The sequence below is a fragment of the Anas platyrhynchos genome, chromosome 2, assembly GCF_047663525.1.
Source record: "Anas platyrhynchos isolate ZD024472 breed Pekin duck chromosome 2, IASCAAS_PekinDuck_T2T, whole genome shotgun sequence".
Taxonomy (NCBI): domain Eukaryota; kingdom Metazoa; phylum Chordata; class Aves; order Anseriformes; family Anatidae; genus Anas; species Anas platyrhynchos.
This window is the reverse complement of record NC_092588.1, coordinates 100088283-100108306: the sequence shown is the minus strand read 5'-3', so window position 1 is coordinate 100108306 and position 20024 is coordinate 100088283. Positions and strand designations below refer to the sequence as shown.

At 38.2% G+C, this 20024-nt stretch overlaps 1 protein-coding gene across 7 annotated transcripts in view; it reads right to left on the bottom strand.

Annotated features, from left to right (window-relative positions):
• POU6F2 (POU class 6 homeobox 2) overlaps positions 1-20024 on the bottom strand; it is a 323051-nt gene that overhangs the window by 12483 nt on the left and 290544 nt on the right. For all 7 annotated transcript variants that reach the window (XR_011806837.1, XM_072033298.1, XM_072033296.1 and 4 more), the window contains 2 exons: positions 10030-10198; positions 660-828 (listed from right to left, as the gene is read on the bottom strand). Coding sequence is in view for 6 of the 7 variants with exons in the window: in XM_072033298.1 (XP_071889399.1) it covers positions 660-828; positions 10030-10198 (338 nt within the window). In the remaining variant the exon portion in view is untranslated. The remainder of the gene's footprint in view (positions 1-659; positions 829-10029; positions 10199-20024) is intronic.

Here is a 20024-nt window from a genome sequence, read left to right as displayed (position 1 = left end):
TAACTCTGTCAAGACTGTATTATGATTTCATATGATTAGGACAGATTTCCACTCCTGCTTTGCATATATGGGTTGTCATTTTATTTTTATTATTTTTATTTTTATTTATTTTTATTTTTATTTTTTAATTAAACATTTAGTTGTTAAAAGATGAATAGCTTCTGGTTTGCAAGATAGCAGGAAGGATAATTTTTTCCCTTCTGTGTTGCCTAGGTAAATCACCATTAACATCCTATATGTGAAGTGCTAACCATAGTAATACAAGTTTTAACTTAGCAGGGATGCAGCCATGAAATATTTGTTCAGTAACCCTATCTGTAGAAAATGGCACAGTATGAAGAGGGTCAGCTGTTGCTTATCCAGCACCAGCAGGGTCTCCAGCTTGTCTACTGAATTAAGTCTTGATGCCAGGAATATTTTTTCTCACTTGTTTAAAAAAGAAGGAAAAAAGAAAAAAAAAAAAGACTAACATTACTTCAGGGCTACACAAGAAGAACATCTTATTTGCCAGATACCAACATCATTGGCTAGTTTAAATCCAAGAATAACTAATACATTCTAAAGACATATGACTCAAATCTGAGCATGCTTCTCACAATAAACTGAATAATTCTGAAGAACAAAGAGAGTAGAGGAGAGTTTATGATGTAACTTGTTACCTGCAGATGGCAGACTGGCTATAGGCTGGGCCTTCGGTGGCGCTTAGGGCTTGGCCAACTTGAGTCTGTGTCAGGCCAAGGGACAGGCGCCGAATTTTAAAAGCTTTGGCAAATTCTCGGATTTCTTCCAGATTCACCCCATCCACTTCTCCAGTGGCTGTTTGAGGATCTGTTGAAATATTTTTTGAATCGTGTCAGTTCTTCATGTTACGTACGAGTGGGCTAGGCTTACCCCATGTTTCATTGTCAGGCTGTTCATGTTTATTTTTAATTATAGAATACTTCTCCCTTTCGCTTCTTTCCCAAACAGAAACAAGCTTGCCTTGCTAGGTGTGTTACGAAGCATGTTCAGATTGCTAAAATGCTAACTATGCAGCCGTGCTTCCAAGTGGTGGTGAAAGATGTTCAAAGACATATTTCATTGCTGAACTCCTGAGAAAAGGCCAATTCACCTCAGAGCGAGGGAGTGGCTGAGCTCCACACTCATTTTTGCGTTGCAAAATCTCCCCCACTGTTGACAAGTTGTGTTGCCTCTGTTCCTTTCTCATTACATACAGAATAAAGGCAGCTGTTAATATATTTATTTGCAGTCTATGGGGACTGCTAAACATGCACACAAACTGTTTTTTTTTTTTTCACAATACTTTCCACTTTATCTAAAATTAATGCTAAATAAGGAAATTCATAAACCTTCCTTCCCTTTTCTGCAACAACCAGCTCAAACCACCAGCCAAGCATCCAAACTAACCCAGCAGAGGAACAAGCCCAAACACAAAAAAATCCTCTTTCATTTAAAAATCATCTTTTAAAGATGCCTCTGTGAGAAGCAGCCTTTCAAGCTTCTCTTTCTGCCTCCCATCAGGTTGATAATCAAGGAGCAGCGTATTTGCAACATCAGCCATTAGGTTTTGGATGGTAATGCTGCACAATTTGTTACTTTTACATTAGCCCCTCAGAAGATAATGCTTATGATGCTGTGAGAATAAATCTGTCCTTCCTCTCCATAGCGGTTTTACTGACACAGAAGCCTTTGTCCCTGAAAGGGCACATAATAAAACATGTCTACCACAGGAAAGCTCCTTTGGTGCTGGATAACTCGGTCAATTTAGGACTTATCAAGGGAAATGACACAACAGCTGGAGAATGGAACTTTTTTCCCCCCCAAGCTACTGATCCCTGGCTAAATGAAAGCGTTTGCCAAGCTGGAGACAGCATGGGACTGGGATGGTGGAAGATTTCAAAGTGTTGTGCAATCCTGCGTGTAGTGAAGCCATTCTCCCAGCGAGATATCTCTATTGTTCTTCACCTCATTCCTCAGACTTCTTAGGTGAAAAGTTTGCAGCACAATAACCTATCAATTTCTGTAAATGCAAGCAGTTGTCCAAGGACAATGCTAGACTACATTACTATTCTGAACCCTATATTACAGTGGCTCCTGCTAGTGCTGCTATAGCTAAGGGCATGTCAGCAGTACAGTAACAGGGCTTTTATTTTCAGTGGTTTATAAACCTGATGTAAAATTCCCTTATAATGGAAATGTCTTATAAAAAATCTTTTAGTCCAATAATAGAGACAGAGGAAGAAGTTTTTCTGCTATATAAATTCAACCTATATCTATTCAAAGCCTGAGTGAAAGAAGCACATGAAGAAACAGGATTTAAAAAATAGACATCTGTGTAACTATGGACCACATGAACTACGTGTACAGGTAAACACACACACATACACAGGCTGGACCTAGTTTTGACAATGCACCATGCTCCTGCTGTCAGTGCTGTGCTTGAGCTCACCTGTACATACATCCATGTACTCAATCAGTGTAAAGTTAGGATACATATTATTTGCTTATTAGTAGTGAGGAGCTATTAGAGAGGCTACACAGATTTGAAAAGTAATTGCCTTTGCGGATGTGAAATATTCCTACTTATCCTATCCACAGTCTACCTAGCATTCCAGTTGCGATTTTCATAGATACAGAGTGGAGATAGGACGCTTATCAGCCCTTTGGTTCTCTGAAGAGCAAATGAGACATGTACAGAATATCGTAAATTATAATGGCCTCAAACATTCCCTTGAGTAAATTGCACTAACATGGTGTCTTTCCTCACTGCTTTCCTTCCTTTTAATGCCTCTGACTAGGGTGGTCAGGGATGTGACAAAGTACATTTCAGATGTTCCCAGAGAACTCTCAAGGTAGCAAACTCTATTGCTGTCACCTGTAACCCTTCTCCCCCTCAAACTCCTGCGAGGAATAATAAGGAAGTTAAGAAAGCTAAGGGGTCATATGCTTGCTCATGGTTATACAGAAATTGTCATGTTCTGCTGAATTCTTCTGGTACAATGCTTAGAAAACTGAGTATCATGAAAAGTCCTTTCCTGCTTGGGGGTCTTGGATGATGGAACAATTAGGCTGAGGTCTCCTTAAAATAAGAAAGAAAGTTATGATGCACTTCAGTAATATGGGAGTAGATATATATGGCATAGCATTTGTTGACAAAAAGGCTTCACTCTTATATAGTGTCTTTAGGAGGTAGAACGTGCTAATGGGTGGACAAAAACACTGAATCCTTTCATCTATGAACTCTAGGAAAAACAGTGTTTGTATCAAATCAGAACCACTACTACTTCAGGTGTGATTCAAAGCCCTTTGAAATCCATAGAAATAGTCCCTTGAATTCTATCAGCTTCGTGTTAGTCACACAGTACTATGAAGCTTTTCCTACTGATATCATATAACAGCACCGGTCTGTTTTACTCTGTTGCCATTAAAATGCCATCAATACATAATCTTGGACACTGTGGACTAATACATACACATGCATAAATATACACAAATAGATAAGGTATTTGTTTTTAATAAGTTCTGAGCTCTCAGAACACTTAAGTGGATAGTTTACTTCACATTTTAGGAAGAGTAGTTGATTGAAGACTGTAAATAAACTGATGCTCTTCAAATTAAGTGGATATCCTAGAGAAGGCTGCACAGTGCCAAGAGGAAAATAAACAATACCAAACTCATTGAGTGGTTAGGACCTACAGTTTCAGTATTTAGAGTAAATATTCCCAAGGTACATTATGGCTCCATACTCTATTGCTGCTGTGTCTATTAAACTAGCAGGCACTGAACAAAGATGAGAGTTGTCTGGGACCACTGTATGGGACATATGTATAGCAGAAGAACAAAAAGGAAGGCAGCTAAAATTCCCCCAAATGTCCTGGTAAATGGTGAAGGTGGGTGATCAGAGAAGAAGAAAAAAATCCACAGGCTTTCCTGTACTGAAAACAATTTTTTTTTCCTTTTGAAGGAAATACTACTCCCACTTTTGAATTCTTTCAAAATTCCACAAGTTTGTTGGTGAATGCAAAGTCTTTGTGATTTTAATAGTGACAGGAAAGAGTTGCTACAGAGAATCAATGAACCCTGAAAGAGAAAGCAAATTTCTGTTGTGCAGAATTCTGCCTTGGGAGGGATTATAGGTGATTTCCCAAGTCAGACAGGGGGAGAAAGAGCTGGCAGAGGAAGTCCAAGAGAATGTAAATTGGATGAGAGAGGTGGGACAAAACACTGTTAATGAGAAATAGACTGGAGCTCATGGGAAAGAGAATAATTTGTTTGTGGGAGGCATTTTAATTTAATAGTAACAGATAACAGTAAAATGAATTTGGAAGGAAGAAAGGACCTTCATGGAGACACAAATCTCCAAGCACGAGGGGAAAACAAACAGCAATTTCCACAAAGAGAATATATGGTAGGAAAGGTAAAGAAATAAGAAGAGGGGTGCCTCTGAGAAGAAAAAAATGAAATGTAAAAAAGGAGAAATGACAATGTAGAATTGAATGAAGAGAAAGCAAAGGAAAGAAAGGATAAAACAACATGAAAAAAAAAAAAACATGCATAGAAAGGGCACGAAGAATGGAGATGAATCTTGCAGTCATTACTTAGGCAGACCTTCTTTTAAAATGTCCTTTCTCTGGAAACATAATTGTTTGTCTTAAGAAGAGCTAGCCTTGGTTGCTGGTGAGGAATGATGGAGTGAGGATGAAGGGAGAAGCTATGAAGAATGAAACAGTGCACGGAAAAAAAAAAGGACAATAAAATAAAATAAAATAAAATAAAATAAAATAAAATAAAATAAAATAAAACAAAATAAAATAAAATAAAATAAAATAAAATATTATGGGACATCACAAGAGGAATGAATCTATAAAATAAATGAAGGGAAGTAGTAAGAGATTAAGGAAATGCACTTTCTTAGAAGTTTGGAAATGTTAAAAAATGTAATATCATAAAGAAAATATGACTAGAATGAAAACTGAAATGAATAAACACAAAGAACCTGAAACACTGAAGTTACTAAAGACCAATCCTGATCCTTTTAACAAGGGATTTTAATAATTTCACTCATACGACATGACCTCTGGTAGAGAGTGCTACTCTCTCTAGGTAAGTGTGCAGAGCCTTGCCTGAACCAATTATTTAACTACTGAAGTTGCTGTAAGCAACCCTGTTAATAAAATAAGGTAGCTGAATTTGTCTTGAACTTTATTACATTTGGCAACAGTTTCTGGAATATGGTGAATCTCTACTGAGATACTTGACTCTGGAAGGCTGGACTACAGCTTTGGAATGAATGAGAAATTGAAAATAACCATATTCCTGCCTCACAAGTCGTAAAACAGTTAAAGAGATATTCAGGAGGCCACAAGCCTCTTGTTTTCTGTTTCTCTGTTTCTTGCTGCCCATGGGCCTATGGATTTATTTCATGACCACTGACTCATTGCAGGCCTTATCCCACAAAAGACTTTGGACAGACTTTGGCAGGCTCTAGGTTTCAACTGAACGCTTGTAAAATAAAGCTCTGCTGGCCACTGAAGGTGTTGGGATGCTAAGAAGGCTCTGTCCCATCATGGGCCATGTGCTTGGCATAGAAGTGACCCTACCCTTCAGGGATCTGCACCCAGAAATTGACTGTATTCTGCAAGTGGGAAAGTGCCTGCAACAGGGAGGCACTTTCTGTCCACTTGTTTCCCCATGTGCAGGCACAGTTGTATGCAAATGGGTTTTCATACTCCTAAAGCAATTTTTAAATTCATGAAGATCAATTAAGACTATTTATCTAAAAAGGTGCTATTATCAACAACAATGAAAAACTGTAAAAAATGCATCTTGCTTTACTTTTCATGTTTTGTTACACGGGCGGTTTGATCTTTTCCTACTGAAATGACTGTATTTTCCTCTTTCTTGTAGGCTCTTTTCACATTACTAGAAACTAGCAGGTAGCTCTCTTGTTCTCTGGAACATTGGCACTTACATGTCACCTCAAGCAGGCTTATGCAAGCAGTGTTAAATCCAGTTTGTGGTTGGCTAAATGTTATCAAGAATATGCTGGATAACTATAAAGGATAACTGTTTTGTTGATCTCTCCCTCGCATTATGCACCCTTTTGGTCTTGAACAGCTAGGGACTGGATGAAGCCTGAAAAATAAGTTCCACAACTTTATATTCTTTTGCCATTATCATCACACTTTTTTTTTTACAGGCAATTCCTATAATCACCCTCCCCCTTTAGAATGCTCTTAAGACCCGGGTCCCAATGAATTAATTCCCATGGACAACACAGCCCTCAGTCTACTTGTATGAAAAGTATTTTCTTTGTCCTGAGTTCCCCACTTACTGATTTAATCAAGCTGTTCTTCAGTTTTGGGCAAAGGAGAAAAACTCCAACTATCTTCTCTGTTCCATTCATGATCACTTCAAGGTATTAACTATGGCTAAGTTTGCCTGGCATTTGCCATTATAAGACAAATTTGAGAGCTCAACCACTTCTGAGAATGAGGTAAATAAAATATGTTGTTCTGCCCAGGTTAAAAATAAATAAATTAATTAATTAAAAAAACACAAAACTCTATTGTTTTAGAAGCTTCTGTATTCCTGCCATTTGAAGCTTGGCCTTGATAGATGTCAGGGAGATAACTTTCATGTCTGTAGTAGACTTCTTGCCATCCCAAGTAACAATCTGTCTCTAACAAGTCCAGCCAGGTGAGCTTCCAAAGTTTCTATTTCCTTGGTAGAGATTTGTTACACCTCTGCATGGAGTTTTCTTTATGTTTTTCTCCGTACTGAGAACATTTGAGCCTAAGACTGCAGGAGATGGAGAAGAACGCCTCCTGCTATGGTTGTGGATCTGGCCTGCTTTGGGCCATGATGACAGTAAAGTCAAGGAGACTGACTTGCTTCTCTTCTGGTCATCATTTTCCACACTATTCCAATGACTTTCAGGGAGAGTGGAAGTGGATTTAGACACAGAAGAGGCAAAAAAAAAAAAAAAAAATAACCCTGAATCTGAAGAAAAAGAAATGAAGGGAAAAAGAGCGGGAATCTGGGTTTGGAGTGGAGGGAGAGAGGGTCTGATGTGCACAGAAAGAAAGTAGGACTCAATAGGGTAGAGGAAAGAAAATCGGGGAAAAAAGAGGCAGTATTAGTGATAAAGCAAGACAGAAGAGGACAGTGATTGCCTGATAAGAATGCTGGTAAAAGGAACACAGAGATGGTCTAGGGACAGAGACCATCTGTAAGCTGGAAGAGGACTAAAGTGAGAATAGAAATTGAGGGATGATGGACTGTGGGGGAAAGAACAGCAGTGAGAAAGTTGAGGAATGAAGCACCGCGGCCAAGGGAATGTAGATTGTGTGAAGAATGGTGTGAGGAAGTAATGGGATTGGAACAGAACAGGTGTTAAAGAAGTCAAGCCTGAGAGGAACAAGTAAAAAAAGTTTATGTTCTTTTGTGCATCTCCCCCTCTCCCCTGAACTGATATTCCTGTGCCTTGTATGCCTCTGCCCTCAGCCAAACCCATGAGCACAGCGTGTGTCTTATTCCCTTTTAGAGCAGGACAAACAAGATGATAACACAACCTATCAGCTTCTTCATCCATTCAACCAGCAGAAGATCTCATATTTCCAGCTTGGAATATAAGTATTATCTCATCATATGAGTGACTCACATTACTATTCTGCTTTTGTAACAACCTTGAAATATATCCAAGCAAAAAATGAAGCTAAAAGAACAACCTTTGAGTTGCACAAATAAACACTAAGAAGTTAAAAATGCTGGGACAACAGCAGCCTGCTGTGCTGGTCTGAGCACCGGGCAATTTTTTTCCACAGACTCCTGCCTTGTCCAGCGCACAAGATGAATTGTGCTTCGTTACAGAGGAACTGATTAAATTATTGCCTTTTAACTTGTTCAGTGTGTGGCCCTAGACCTCTGCTAAAGCTCTTCACCAAAGACATAGTTATTCATTTCCTCTTGAGCTTTTCTATTTTTTGAAATCTTAATTTATTTTCTTGTGTTTCTATAAGATGAGGGTCTTCCCCTTCTCATTCACAGACGAGTGGACAGATATTAAGGCAAAGGCATTTTTGGCTACCCAGTCAAGGTCAAGTAGAAGATGATTTTTTAGACTGTGGCTTTAAATGGTGCTTTATACAGTTCCACAGTAAAAGTGCACTTTGAATTGTGAGTGCCACGTTCTTCTGTAAATTAAAGTCCAGAGTCTCAAGCTGGATATTGAGGCAACACTTGTGAAAAATCTGTTGTATGTGACTTGTCTGCCATTGCACCGTAATTATGTTGCAGACAGAGCTGCAGCTCCACAGCTCTCTGCTGCCAGAATCAAGACCAACCCTCACCCTTCTACAAGTCCCTACCTCAGATGTCACACAAACTGGGCAACAGTTTAGTGAACCAGGTAGGGAACAAACCCTGGGACAGTGTCCTCCCATATTACATGACTCCTCCCTTGAACAATGATGCAAAGAATGAAGGATGAGGAAAAAAATAGTGATTCTGTGATTTTAATCACAACACATATGGTTATTACAAAATACATGTTATAAGGGGAGTTAGATACAGTTGCACTAAGTACTCTTTTCCTGGCATCTCCTAAACTTCAAGTGATTTAGCTTGTAAAGTTAAAAGGTCTTCTTCCAGGTTGCTTTTATTGTGTGGAGTGCTAATCCACATGGGGAAATTCACTGGAATAACTTTTTGGGGTAGAGTACCCCTCAACAGTTATTGTAGAATATATTTTTTTATAACAGTGTCTGCAAGGCAAGCTATTCTGGACCAGCAATTGAGAAGAAACTTATTATTCACCAGCTATTTTAGTCAATTTTCCCAGATAGGTAAAGGGTAACTATGAATTTTTAATGTGAAACATCTTATTCAACTTCTTTCCAGAAGCTTGTCTACATGAGAAAATTTACTGACAGAACAATAGCAGTATATTTCACTGTAATTATATCTATATCTATACATTTTATGTACTTACAGCTACCCATGTAGTTGTGTTTATTTCTGAATAGAAGTATTCACATTGGGAATTATACTAGCATAATTTTACTACTATTGCTCTGCTAGTAATTTTCCCGTGTAAACAATCTCTGAAGTAATCCAATCAAGATTTTTTTTTTTTTTTAAACAAAACATCTTTTCCAAGCCCTCCACAAGCTAGCATCAGTCATATATTTTCCATTACCAATACGATGTGAGCTACACTGTTTACTCGAAGTATGCACACAGTGTATCTTTGAACAAGGCCATCCAATACAGTTAGATTTTTGCAGATGTGCAAAAACTGTTAATACTTCTTATGCATACTTCCAGCCTATTGTTCTTGCTATGTGAAGACCAAAGTTAATGCTAATTAGGTAACAGTGAAGGCTCTGAAATGTGTGACTTAGAAGAAAGAGCTGGCCAGGAAGTTAGCTGTTACAATCCCAACCGCGAAACTCAGTTATTTTACTGCAGCATGCTGCTCTCTCCTCTCCCACATCTTACAGTTCTTGGTTGCTTAAATTGTACAAGCTTTTCCTGGCAAGAAAGGTCTCTTGTTCTAGATTTGTGCAGTGCTACATTTTGTAAAACAGTTTGCTACAATAACTAAGCAAACACACAATAAAGAAAAAGCAACTTAAGCAGAAGTAAGAGACTCTGCCCACCAAATATTAAGCAATATAATTATACTGACTGATTCAAAAAAATTCTAATTTCAGAAAAACATAAACTACATTTGAGTTTTAAGAATTGCTCAGTGTTGACAAAGTCAATTAACAGCTGCTGCCATTTTAATGAGCATTTTTAGCATTGTTTGCAATTTCTCAAGGCATGTTTACCTTAAGCCCCATCCATCACAGCACTTAGGAGTTCTTATTGGTAAGAGTCACTCTAGTTAGCAATATACAATCTAATATATGGAAAAAAAAAAAAAAAAAAAAAAAAAAAAGGAAGGAAAGCAGATTAGGAAACTCAGTAGTAAGGAGGACAAACAGGGGGGAGAAGTAAGGAGAGACAGGGAGCAATACTTACTGCTGACTAATTGGCCAACACTCAAAGCTGAAGAGGAGGAGGATGAGGAGGAAGAAGAGGAAGCCTGACGCACTGGGCTTTGAGACATAGATGCTTGACTGTGAGCCAAATGCAGGAGATTGGATTGTGAGGCTGCTTGTCCCACTTGCGTCTGGGAGGGCTGATGAAGCTAAATGTTAAAATGTAAAAATAGGTATTTAGAAAATGAAGCAGTAATAGAAAACTTTCAATGCACCATCTCACCCATCTATTTCCAGGGAACAAATCCCCTAAGAACATTAAATACCACAGACTTGTTTCAGATGACAGTGTTACAGTAGGAACGATTTGAACTCCCTTGCATTCTGACTTTCCATTTTTTCCCAGTTTAAGCAGATACTTAATCTAATTAGCAGCTAAATACTTGTTTGAAATGGATGATGAGAGATCTATGACATTCCCAGCAGCATTCTGATTTAATAAATACATGTCCTTACCTGTTTTCTGACTCAAGAAGTCAGACTTTTATTCCCTACATGGATTCTCATATAAATCAGCATTGTTTCAAAGGGATCCTTTCATACTGCAGGACCAGGGCCAAGAAGAGTGGGAATGGGGAAGAGAAGATAAGGTGAGGGGAGATCCCTTTCCTACAGAGAGGAATAATTTGTTGTATGACATTGGATCTAGCAAGCAAACTAAAATGTTGAAATCTTACTTCTCAAATGATAAATTGTCCTTTCTTAAAACACAGTGAAACTTCTGAACCCCATTCGCATCAGGACTTTGTCAAGTAAGACATATCTAAACAGTCTAGCAAGTTCTGTAGATGCAAATGATACGCTGTGATATATGCATCTGGCTTTAGAAATGTTTGTTTACACATTTTACAGTACTGTAGTCTTTGGTCCTTCACTAGAGGAAAACAAAGAACCGTTAATCCCTTCAGCCTAAAACAGACTTTCATATGGGATTGAAAACTAAGATTCTCTGCTACTGATTTTTACATAAAACTTCCAGCAAATTCAAAGGGTAGTCTCTGTACAGAATTAAGGTACATGATAGTGATGTAGTTTAACCTGGCTGGCAGCACAGCACCACACAGCCATTTGCTCATTCCCCACTCCTAATGGGATGGGGGAGAGAATCAGAAAAAAAAAAAAAAAAAAAAAAAAAAAAAGTAAAAGCTCATGGGTTGAGAAAAAGACAGTTTAGTAGGACAGAAAAGGAAGAGAAATAATAATAATAATAATGATAATAGTAATAGCAATAAGATGTACAAAACAAGTGATATACGATGCAATTGCTCACCACCTGCTGACCAATGCCCAGCCTGTCCCCAAGCAGTGGTCTCCTCTACCCCGGCCAGCCCCACCATATTATATGTTCAGCATGACATCATACGGTATGGGACATCCCTTTGGCCAGTTTGGGTCAGCTGTCCTGGGTTTGTCCCCTCCCAGCTCCTGCTGCACCCCCAGCCTGCCCACTGGCAGGACAGAGCAAGAAGCTGGAAAGTCCTTGGCTTAGTGTAAGCACTCCTCTGCAACAACTAAAACATCAGGGTGTTATCAGCATTATTCTCATACTAAATCCAAAACACAGCACCATACCAGCTTCTAGAAGGAAAATTAACTCTATCTTAGCTAAAACCAGGACAGACAGACTTACAGTTTTATGTTGGCCTCTAGTCATCCAGTACAGCTCTTTCATAGCCTACTAACAGTAACATAGTCCTGAGGCACTCAGGTGACTGGTACTTAATGTACCTTTATTTTATATCAATCCTTGATACTGATCAAAAAAGATTGACAAAACATACTAAAAGGCTTCACTTTTAAGTGATACCCATTATTTATATTCTCAGAAAGGGGGAAAGATACAGGCCTGCTTAGCCTTGCTCAAAGTCAGTTATTTAAGATCATTTCTTGAATTCTAAGGAATGTAAGGTTTTCTCTTTTGATATTTAACTGAATCAGCGACTTCAGAAAAGGAGCTGAATTCGTTAGTAATACTAAAATTATATACAATATGCTCTCAGAACACATAGAAATGACTGATGCTAAGTAGACAACAAATTGTATGGCACAGTAGATAAAGGCATCTGATCACATTCAAGATGAATGGAATACATATTAACAATTTTAATGACATTCCTGTTATGAGTCTGCTTAAGAATGGAAAAAAAACAACTCTTTTTTATTTTTTTTAACCACATTGAACATTGTAACACAAAATGAAGCCAGAAACCTTGAGTTAACCTTTAATAACAATGAAAATTATTTATCTGTCCAAGTTTAGTCTATTCTGACTTCTCTATGGATTCATAAGTAAAAACATTCTATTATCTTGAGGAGCTTTTCTTTTCTGACAAGTTTTAAAAGAGAAAACTGGCACTGTATCAAAGGGATAACAGTTGAGAAACCGATTGAAAGACTTTCAGGTTTCAGACTCATGCAAGCATTGGGCATCTGTGAAAAAAAATCACTAAGCACTGGATTTTATCTACAGAGCACTTCCAACCCAGAACGTCTACTTTTGTACTATCTTCTTTTAGGGAAGGAACCTACTAGAAAGGCTGGCCTCCTCTGAATGCTTCAGAAAAGGATGGCCCATCCATTAAACATGCAGAACTCCAGGCTGGAGCCTTTAGAAATCAGACTGGAAAAGAGAATTTGGGCTCTGGTCTGCTGTCAAAGGGATTCTCTGGCAAAACTGAAGATTTCTGTCCAGGTGAAGGAAGAAAAATACTGTATTTAGATGAGTTAGATGCTTCCACACTGGCTGGAATAGTCTTAGATATGTTAGTGTTTATCTGCAAGGATGGAGGAACAAATGTGGTGGCTATTTTTAAAAAGAAAATCTGCAAAATTATAGTCCAGTCAACTAAACTTCAACCCCTGGAAAAGTACTGAAGAAAATAATCAAACAATTTGCAAGCACCTGAAAGAAAACAAGGTAGTAACAGACAACATGGATTGTTAGAAACAAACTGTGTCAAACCAATCTGATCTCCCTGTAAGACAGGGTAATTGGCCTTGTGGACAGGGAAAAAGCAGCAGGTGGTTTGACTTTACAAGTCTCTTGACACTCCCTTGTGTGACATTCTTTATAACCTAGGGAAACATAGTTTAGATGAAGCTTCTGCAGAATTAAGGCAAAAGTAGTTGGAAATCAGACCTGACAGGATGATTATCTACCTGCTGAAACAGACGTGTGCAGGGATGGTGCTTCACAGAAGCAGAAACAGGAAAGACTATTCAATAGTTTCCTAATGACCTGGATGATGAAGAGGATATGTTTACTAAATTTACCCACTGATGCCATGCTGGGAGGGACTTTTGGTAGGCTGAAATATAGGATTAGAATTCATAATGATCGTGTCAGTTTGAATGTGCCACCAAGAACAGTGGTGTTGCAAAAGCGAAGAAAAGGCAACTCCCATAGTGAACTGTGTGAGCAATAGTGATGTCTGTAATGCATGTGAAAAATCTTCTTTTCTACTAATCACTGGAATGGCCTCTGTAAAGGCAGCACTGTGTCCATAGCTGGATGCCACACTTGAGAAAAAAAAATAGACTCCCAAAGGTCTGGGAGTTATCTGAAGCTTATGAAGATGCCTAGAAGGAACTGGTCATGTTTAATCTAAAGAAAGGAAGTGCAACGCTCTGGAAGATTCAAATTAGATGGTGGGAAAAGCTTTCTAACATGGCAGTGAAGCACTGGCATAAATTACTGGGGGAACTGACAAGGTTCATATGAGGGTACTTAGCAGCAAGTTAGACAAATACAGGAAAAGCTGCTCCACCTGGGAACAGCAGAGGTGACTGGATAATCTCTTGAACTATAACTTTCCAGCCTTATTTTTTTTATGATTCTGTGTCATTTTCTACCAGTATTTCTCAGGTAGAAATACATGGTCATGTAAGAGACATAGCACATGAAACATGTCCAGGCCACAATACACATATAGTACCTGAAAGTTCAACTGCTGAGTATGGACACAGTAAAATGAATGTTTCCAGAAAGCACCAAAATGAGTGGACATTCTCCAGTTTGCACTCACAAAGTAAGCATACAACCACCATGTAGCAAATGCACAGTACGCTTCTTAAGTCTGGAAAATGATTCTCTTGACAAGTTTTGCACATTGCATTTGCAAATGCATTTGTGAAATAACTGGGATGCCAAGAACCTTGGAAGTTTCTTTTGTTAAACCTCTATGAATCTTTGGATGAATATATGAAATTGTCAGAATTTTAGCTGGACAAAAAGTTCTATGGAGAGTAAAGTCTGGATGAACAGTGACCTTAGGTGCAACAGCAATTGTTGGTTTCTAACTCAATGCTTATGAGGGAAAAGGGAATAATGGGGTTGGAAAAGCTGAAGAGTCACCTTAAAGCCTGATCAGGGACTAAGGAAGGATTCTATCTTCAACACCCTACATAATTTTCAGCAAACCCCCTGTTTTACAGATGTGACGGTTAAGCTGTAAATGTCCCGCTTAAAGAACAATGATAGTTATCTATGACATGAAATTGCATTAAAATACTCTCTCTCTTTTCATCTACTATAATTTCCATTCCAAAAATAGCCTTAAGGAGAGGCGACGATTAGATTATGAATTAGATTCCAGATGACAGAATCAATTCAAACTTGCAATAGCTGACTTTTCCCAATTTTGGACATGTACATATGATATGAATTATATTTATGACTGTTGTGCATTTTCCATCCAAAGACAGAAGAAGGCACAGAAATTACAGAAGCAGTTGCTGTAAGTGCCATTCTGTGTAGGTGGATATAGTAGACATGCCGAGAATGATGACTGTATGCAACACTGATCAGTATCTGGCAGGAATATATGTACGCACACTACAGCTAGAGGAATAGGATGAATATGAGAAACATAAAATGCAGCATAATACTTTATAAGAATAAGCTGGAAAATGCAGAGGGCCTGATTCTTATCTCCTTTACATCAGTTTTACATTCTGCTGTCAACAGTGAAGGTGGTATTGCTTGATAATGGTAAAGAAAAATGAATTAGGTCTGTATGGCTGAATTTTATTCTTAAGTTATGTATGTAGTACATTCCCGCTCCTGGGATGGTTTTCTTAAATCTTCCAGCAAGTTAAAAGAAGAAGTTATTACACATATCCCCACACTTCACGCTAAATTGTTTTCACAGCAGTTCTGCCAGAATGTTTCCATTGGGGCCCAAATACCATACCTCATCACCCTAATTTAGCTTACTCAACTAAATTCAAGTAAATATGTGAATATGAAAACTATTTGATGCTTAATGAGCATTTTCTCCCTTAGAATAGGATAATGTAATATAAAGGACCTCTATACACATTGCTTAGACTGACAGAATAGATACATTTGGAAACTAGCATAAGAAAGCTCTTTGGGTCCACACAGGCTGTGCACATGCTCAACTCTGAATGAAGACAAAAGGAAAGAAGTCCTGGTGTGGTGTGGACACAACTGGGGAAGCACTTTGGCAGCATCTGACTAGGATTTCCATTTGAAGCCTTACTGTGGGATCAAAGTATGCACTCTAATTGCGGGGCTCTGGGCTCTCTAAATGATGTGGAGAACACAGATGGTTGTCTGTAGAATATATAATCCTATATGCAGATCAGGTGCATTGGTCATCTTTCTGACTCCCATCAGGAATGATATAATATCACTGTTACAATAATAGACTTAAAGGTATGGCTAAGGGTGTAATTCAAAGGTAACAGCAAGGTTCCTACAGTGAAGTGTTTTACTTTCTATGTGGCTCAGTTCCTTAAAATGATACGGGTAGTGTAGTAATATCTTCCTATTCCCAAAGGTGTGGTGCAGTTATATTGTCTTTTTTTGAGAAATCCTATTCCTGCAAGTGCAGATGCCATAAAGAAAACTGGTCAGGAAGAGACCTATGTTACAAACCAAACGCTCATGCAAGGAAGTCTCAGGTATTCTTGTAATCTTGAGTATTGAAATCTGGTATTCTATCAATGGACAAAATGGCATGATGCAATGCTGATGATAGAGGAAAAGAGAAAAAGTGAGAAAAATTGTCATCCACATCAGTGAAAGTCATCTATTATAAAAAGCAAAAGAAAAAAAAAGTTGAATTGAGACAAAACAGTTTAGTGGCTATGTTCAAACACAGAAAAAAGAGTGCAGTTCTCATAAAACAGGACAGCAGCAAAGTAATAAGAGCACAGCAGAGAAAAAAAAAAAGTGAGAGCTGGTTAGATTTTAACTGAAGAGAGGAAAACAAGGGTTTGTATGGAGTTGTGATAAAGAGATGATGGAGCGTATGTGGTAGGTTGAGACTGCAGAAAGAAAATGTCTGGCATGGAACTGGGAAAGTAGTTGTACTAAGAATGACCATAGACTCATCTGAGAGCTGTCTTTTCAACAACTAATCTGGAGCATGACAGCACCTTCAAGACAATGAAGATTGGGAACTGACTATGTAAGAAAATCTTGCCTAGGAGCTCGTTTTATTGTGTTAGAGTTGGCAGAAGCCCAAAGCTAGTGGTGCTGTAAGACACAATGAAATATGAAAAGTTCTGGCAGGCAGTGTAGATAAAACACGACTGAGGACAACTGGGACTACAGGCCAGATTTAATGAATCTAGTATGTAGAAAGGAAAAGCCAGACAACAGCAAGAAGGGAACCCTTTTGATGAGGTACACTGGAGAACTATATAACATGCAGAAGGTGTTTCTGTGTGCTGTAGGCAAGCAAATGGTTATGAAAACACAAGTTATTAGGAAACCTGTTTAAAGAATCTATAAGCAAGAGAGTAGTTTTGAATCCCAGTGTTTTCTGGCAGCTGGATTCTTCTTACCTAACTTCACTCATGCAAGAATCAGTTTTCTATCCTAAAACAGCTATCTTAGCTCCCTCTCTAGTTAATGGAGACAACTGATACTTTTAGATACGTGTAAGAGATTCAATCTATCTCAAATGGTTCTTTTTTCAGCAGTGTGAGTTGCCTTCTGGACATGCCTATCTCTCTGTTCCCCTATAGGAATCTAGTTAACTAGCTTTCACCAGGTATCTAACAGCTGTATGGCTAATGTTAAGCAAGGTGAATCCTTTCCTTTATTTCTGACCCTCCTAAAACTCCAATTTTTGGTTCAAGATCTTCTGTCAGTCGTGTTGGTGCAAATATGTGTTATTAAAAGTACAAAAGAACCCTTAAAATGAGGTTTTCAAGTCTAGTAGCAAATGACAACACTGACAAATTGTTAGAACAAGATAATTTGTTCTTGGAAAAAATGTTCATTTAGCCATATGATCTGGATTGTGACAAAATCCGTCCTGAAAGGCATGAAGGAAGTGTAGAAGTTCAGGTTGCAAGGTACTTTTATATAATGAGATATAGATGGCTTAAAAAAAGCAAGAAACATAAAATTCAGGAATAAACAATCGTTTCTCAAGGAAGGAGACTACACGTGGAGATCAAAGGATTTATAACAAATTTTGTTGACTGGTTGCAAGCAGAAAGAAAAGATGGTGAACAATGGTGAAGTTGAATTAGCAGGAGAAATGCATGAATTTCTTAAGTCAATATAGAATACCACGAACAATTTACAGAACCTGTTTACAACATACTGAGGGAGCATTATGACAGGTGAAATACAGAGTAGATGCAAAAGTGATTCACATTAAAAGGAACCATTTTAGTGACTCATATGGTAATGATCAGGGAGGCAAATATCTATCATTGTGGATACATCTACTTATTGAAAAACCTGCTCAATGAGCAGAGATAGAAAAAAGGCAGGATAATAGACTGTATTGAGATAAAGACATAAAATAATGTTGAAAATATTATAATGTTATTATATAAATCAGTGATGCATCCTCACTGTTTTCATGGCATTCAGTTCTGATCACAAAATCTCTGAGAGATTATTGTGGAAATTGAAATGGTTGAGAAATGGCCAGTAAAAACTATTAAAGCCAAAGCAGAACTTGTTTATGAACAGAGATAAAAAGGACAGACCACAAGAGGAGTGAAAGCAGCTGCCCCCTTTAAAAAGTCATTATAGTTTTTAGGAGAATTCTTAGTGTAGATGCTGCTTCTTAGTTTAGTTAAAACTTGGAAAACAGTGAAAGCACTGAAGCTGCAACTATTCAAGGTAGTTTAAAGAGGAATACCCCAGCAGTGTGCTCAGGTGGCCAAGAAAGCTGACAGCATCCTGGCTTGTACCAGAAATAGTGTGGCCAGCAAGGCTAGGGAAGTGATTGCCCCCCTGTACTTGGCTCTGGGGAGACTAAACCTTGAAAACTGTGTTCAGTTTTGGGCCCCTCACTACAAGAAGGACATGGAGGTGCTTGAGCATGTCCAGAGAAGGGTAACAAAGCTGTTGAAGTGTCTGAAGAATAAGTCTTATGAGGAGTGTTTGAGGGAGCTGGGTTGTATAGTCTGGAGAAGAGGAGGCTCAGGGAGACTTTATTGCACTCTACAAGTACTTGAAGTGGGGTGGGGGTCAGTCTCTTCTCCCAAGCAACAAAAAATAAGACAAAGGGAAATGGCCTGAAGTTGTAGAGCTAGAGGAGGCTTAGGTTGGATATTAGGAAAAAAATTTTCAGTGAGAGGGTTGTGAAGTATTGGATCAGGCTACCCAAGGAAGTAGTTGAGTCACCATCCCTGGAGGTATTCAAAAGGCACGAATATGTGGTGCTTTGTGACATGGCTTAGTAGTAGACTTGGCAGTGCTAGGTTAATGGTTGGACTTGATGATCATAAAAGCCTTTTCCAACCTACGGTTCTACTGTGGGTAGTTTAAAGAGCATAAATCAAGAACATCTATTTATTCTTTAAAACAAGAGATAGGATTACGATGGACTTGGCTGTGTACATTGAAAAGCAACCTGTTTACAACAAAGAAGAAGAAACACCGCTTCACACTGTACCTAAGTAATCTATGAACTCATTTCCATGAGAAGACATTGAGGTTTTAGTCTGTCAAGTTTGAAGAAGTTGTCTGAATATATAATGAACAAAGTCTACCCAAGAAAAGTTGACTAAAAACAATATACGAGACATGTAAGTCTTCAGGCAAAAAGTAAGCAGTAACATGCATTACTTAGCAACTGATACAGACTACACAGGTTCAATTATTATGACTCAGCCAACAAGCAGCAGCTTACTATCATCACTTGCAATCACCTCATCACCTCTTTCTCCTGCAGTACTTGGTTTCCAAGAAAGTGACAAGTTGAAGTTAAGCTGGGATCGTCTATAACTGGAACATTTTACTACATTATTTATTTCCTCAATTATTCTCTGACATTCTCAAAACTTTCCTAAACTTGTCTTGTGTTTTTTTTTTTTTTTTTTTTTCCTCTTCTGAAGCTTCTTTCATCAACTTACAAGACAACAAATGCAGTGTGACACCATTTTCAAAAATATTTTGAATTCCTGCTGAGTCCTCTGAGTTTGAGCACTCAGTTTGTCTGAAAGCAAGGTTTGAAACTTATGACTAATTATGCTATCATTAGTCAAACAGTACAGTTTGGGTAGGTTTTCATCCAGGCAGTAAGATAAATTCAGGATCTCCTTATAGCTTGTATAATTCCATTTACTTTTCAAATGGTATGGCAGTCTGTACAGTACTATCTCAATAGCTTTTGACTGTCCATCAGCATTATTCCTATGAAGGATCTGACTCATAATTCATTTCTGCTCCCACTGAAATCGTTGGCAAAATTTCTTCTTACTTCACTAAAAGCTGAAGAGCCAGTAGAGGGAGCACAAACACACAGAAATAATTTTCTGTGGCTCCTATACATGTAAAACTGATAATGCATTGTATTTTTTTCATACAGTACTTGCATTACTTTTTTTTTTTCTTTTTTTTTTTTTTTTTTTTTCCCCTGATCAAAAATACTTTCTAGATCAGATTCTGACAGATGCAGGTAAGGTGGTTTGGTGTCCTTCCTGCAGCCTCTAGGACCTTAGGTCTCCGTGTGAGAAGCAAAGGCTGGACACTGA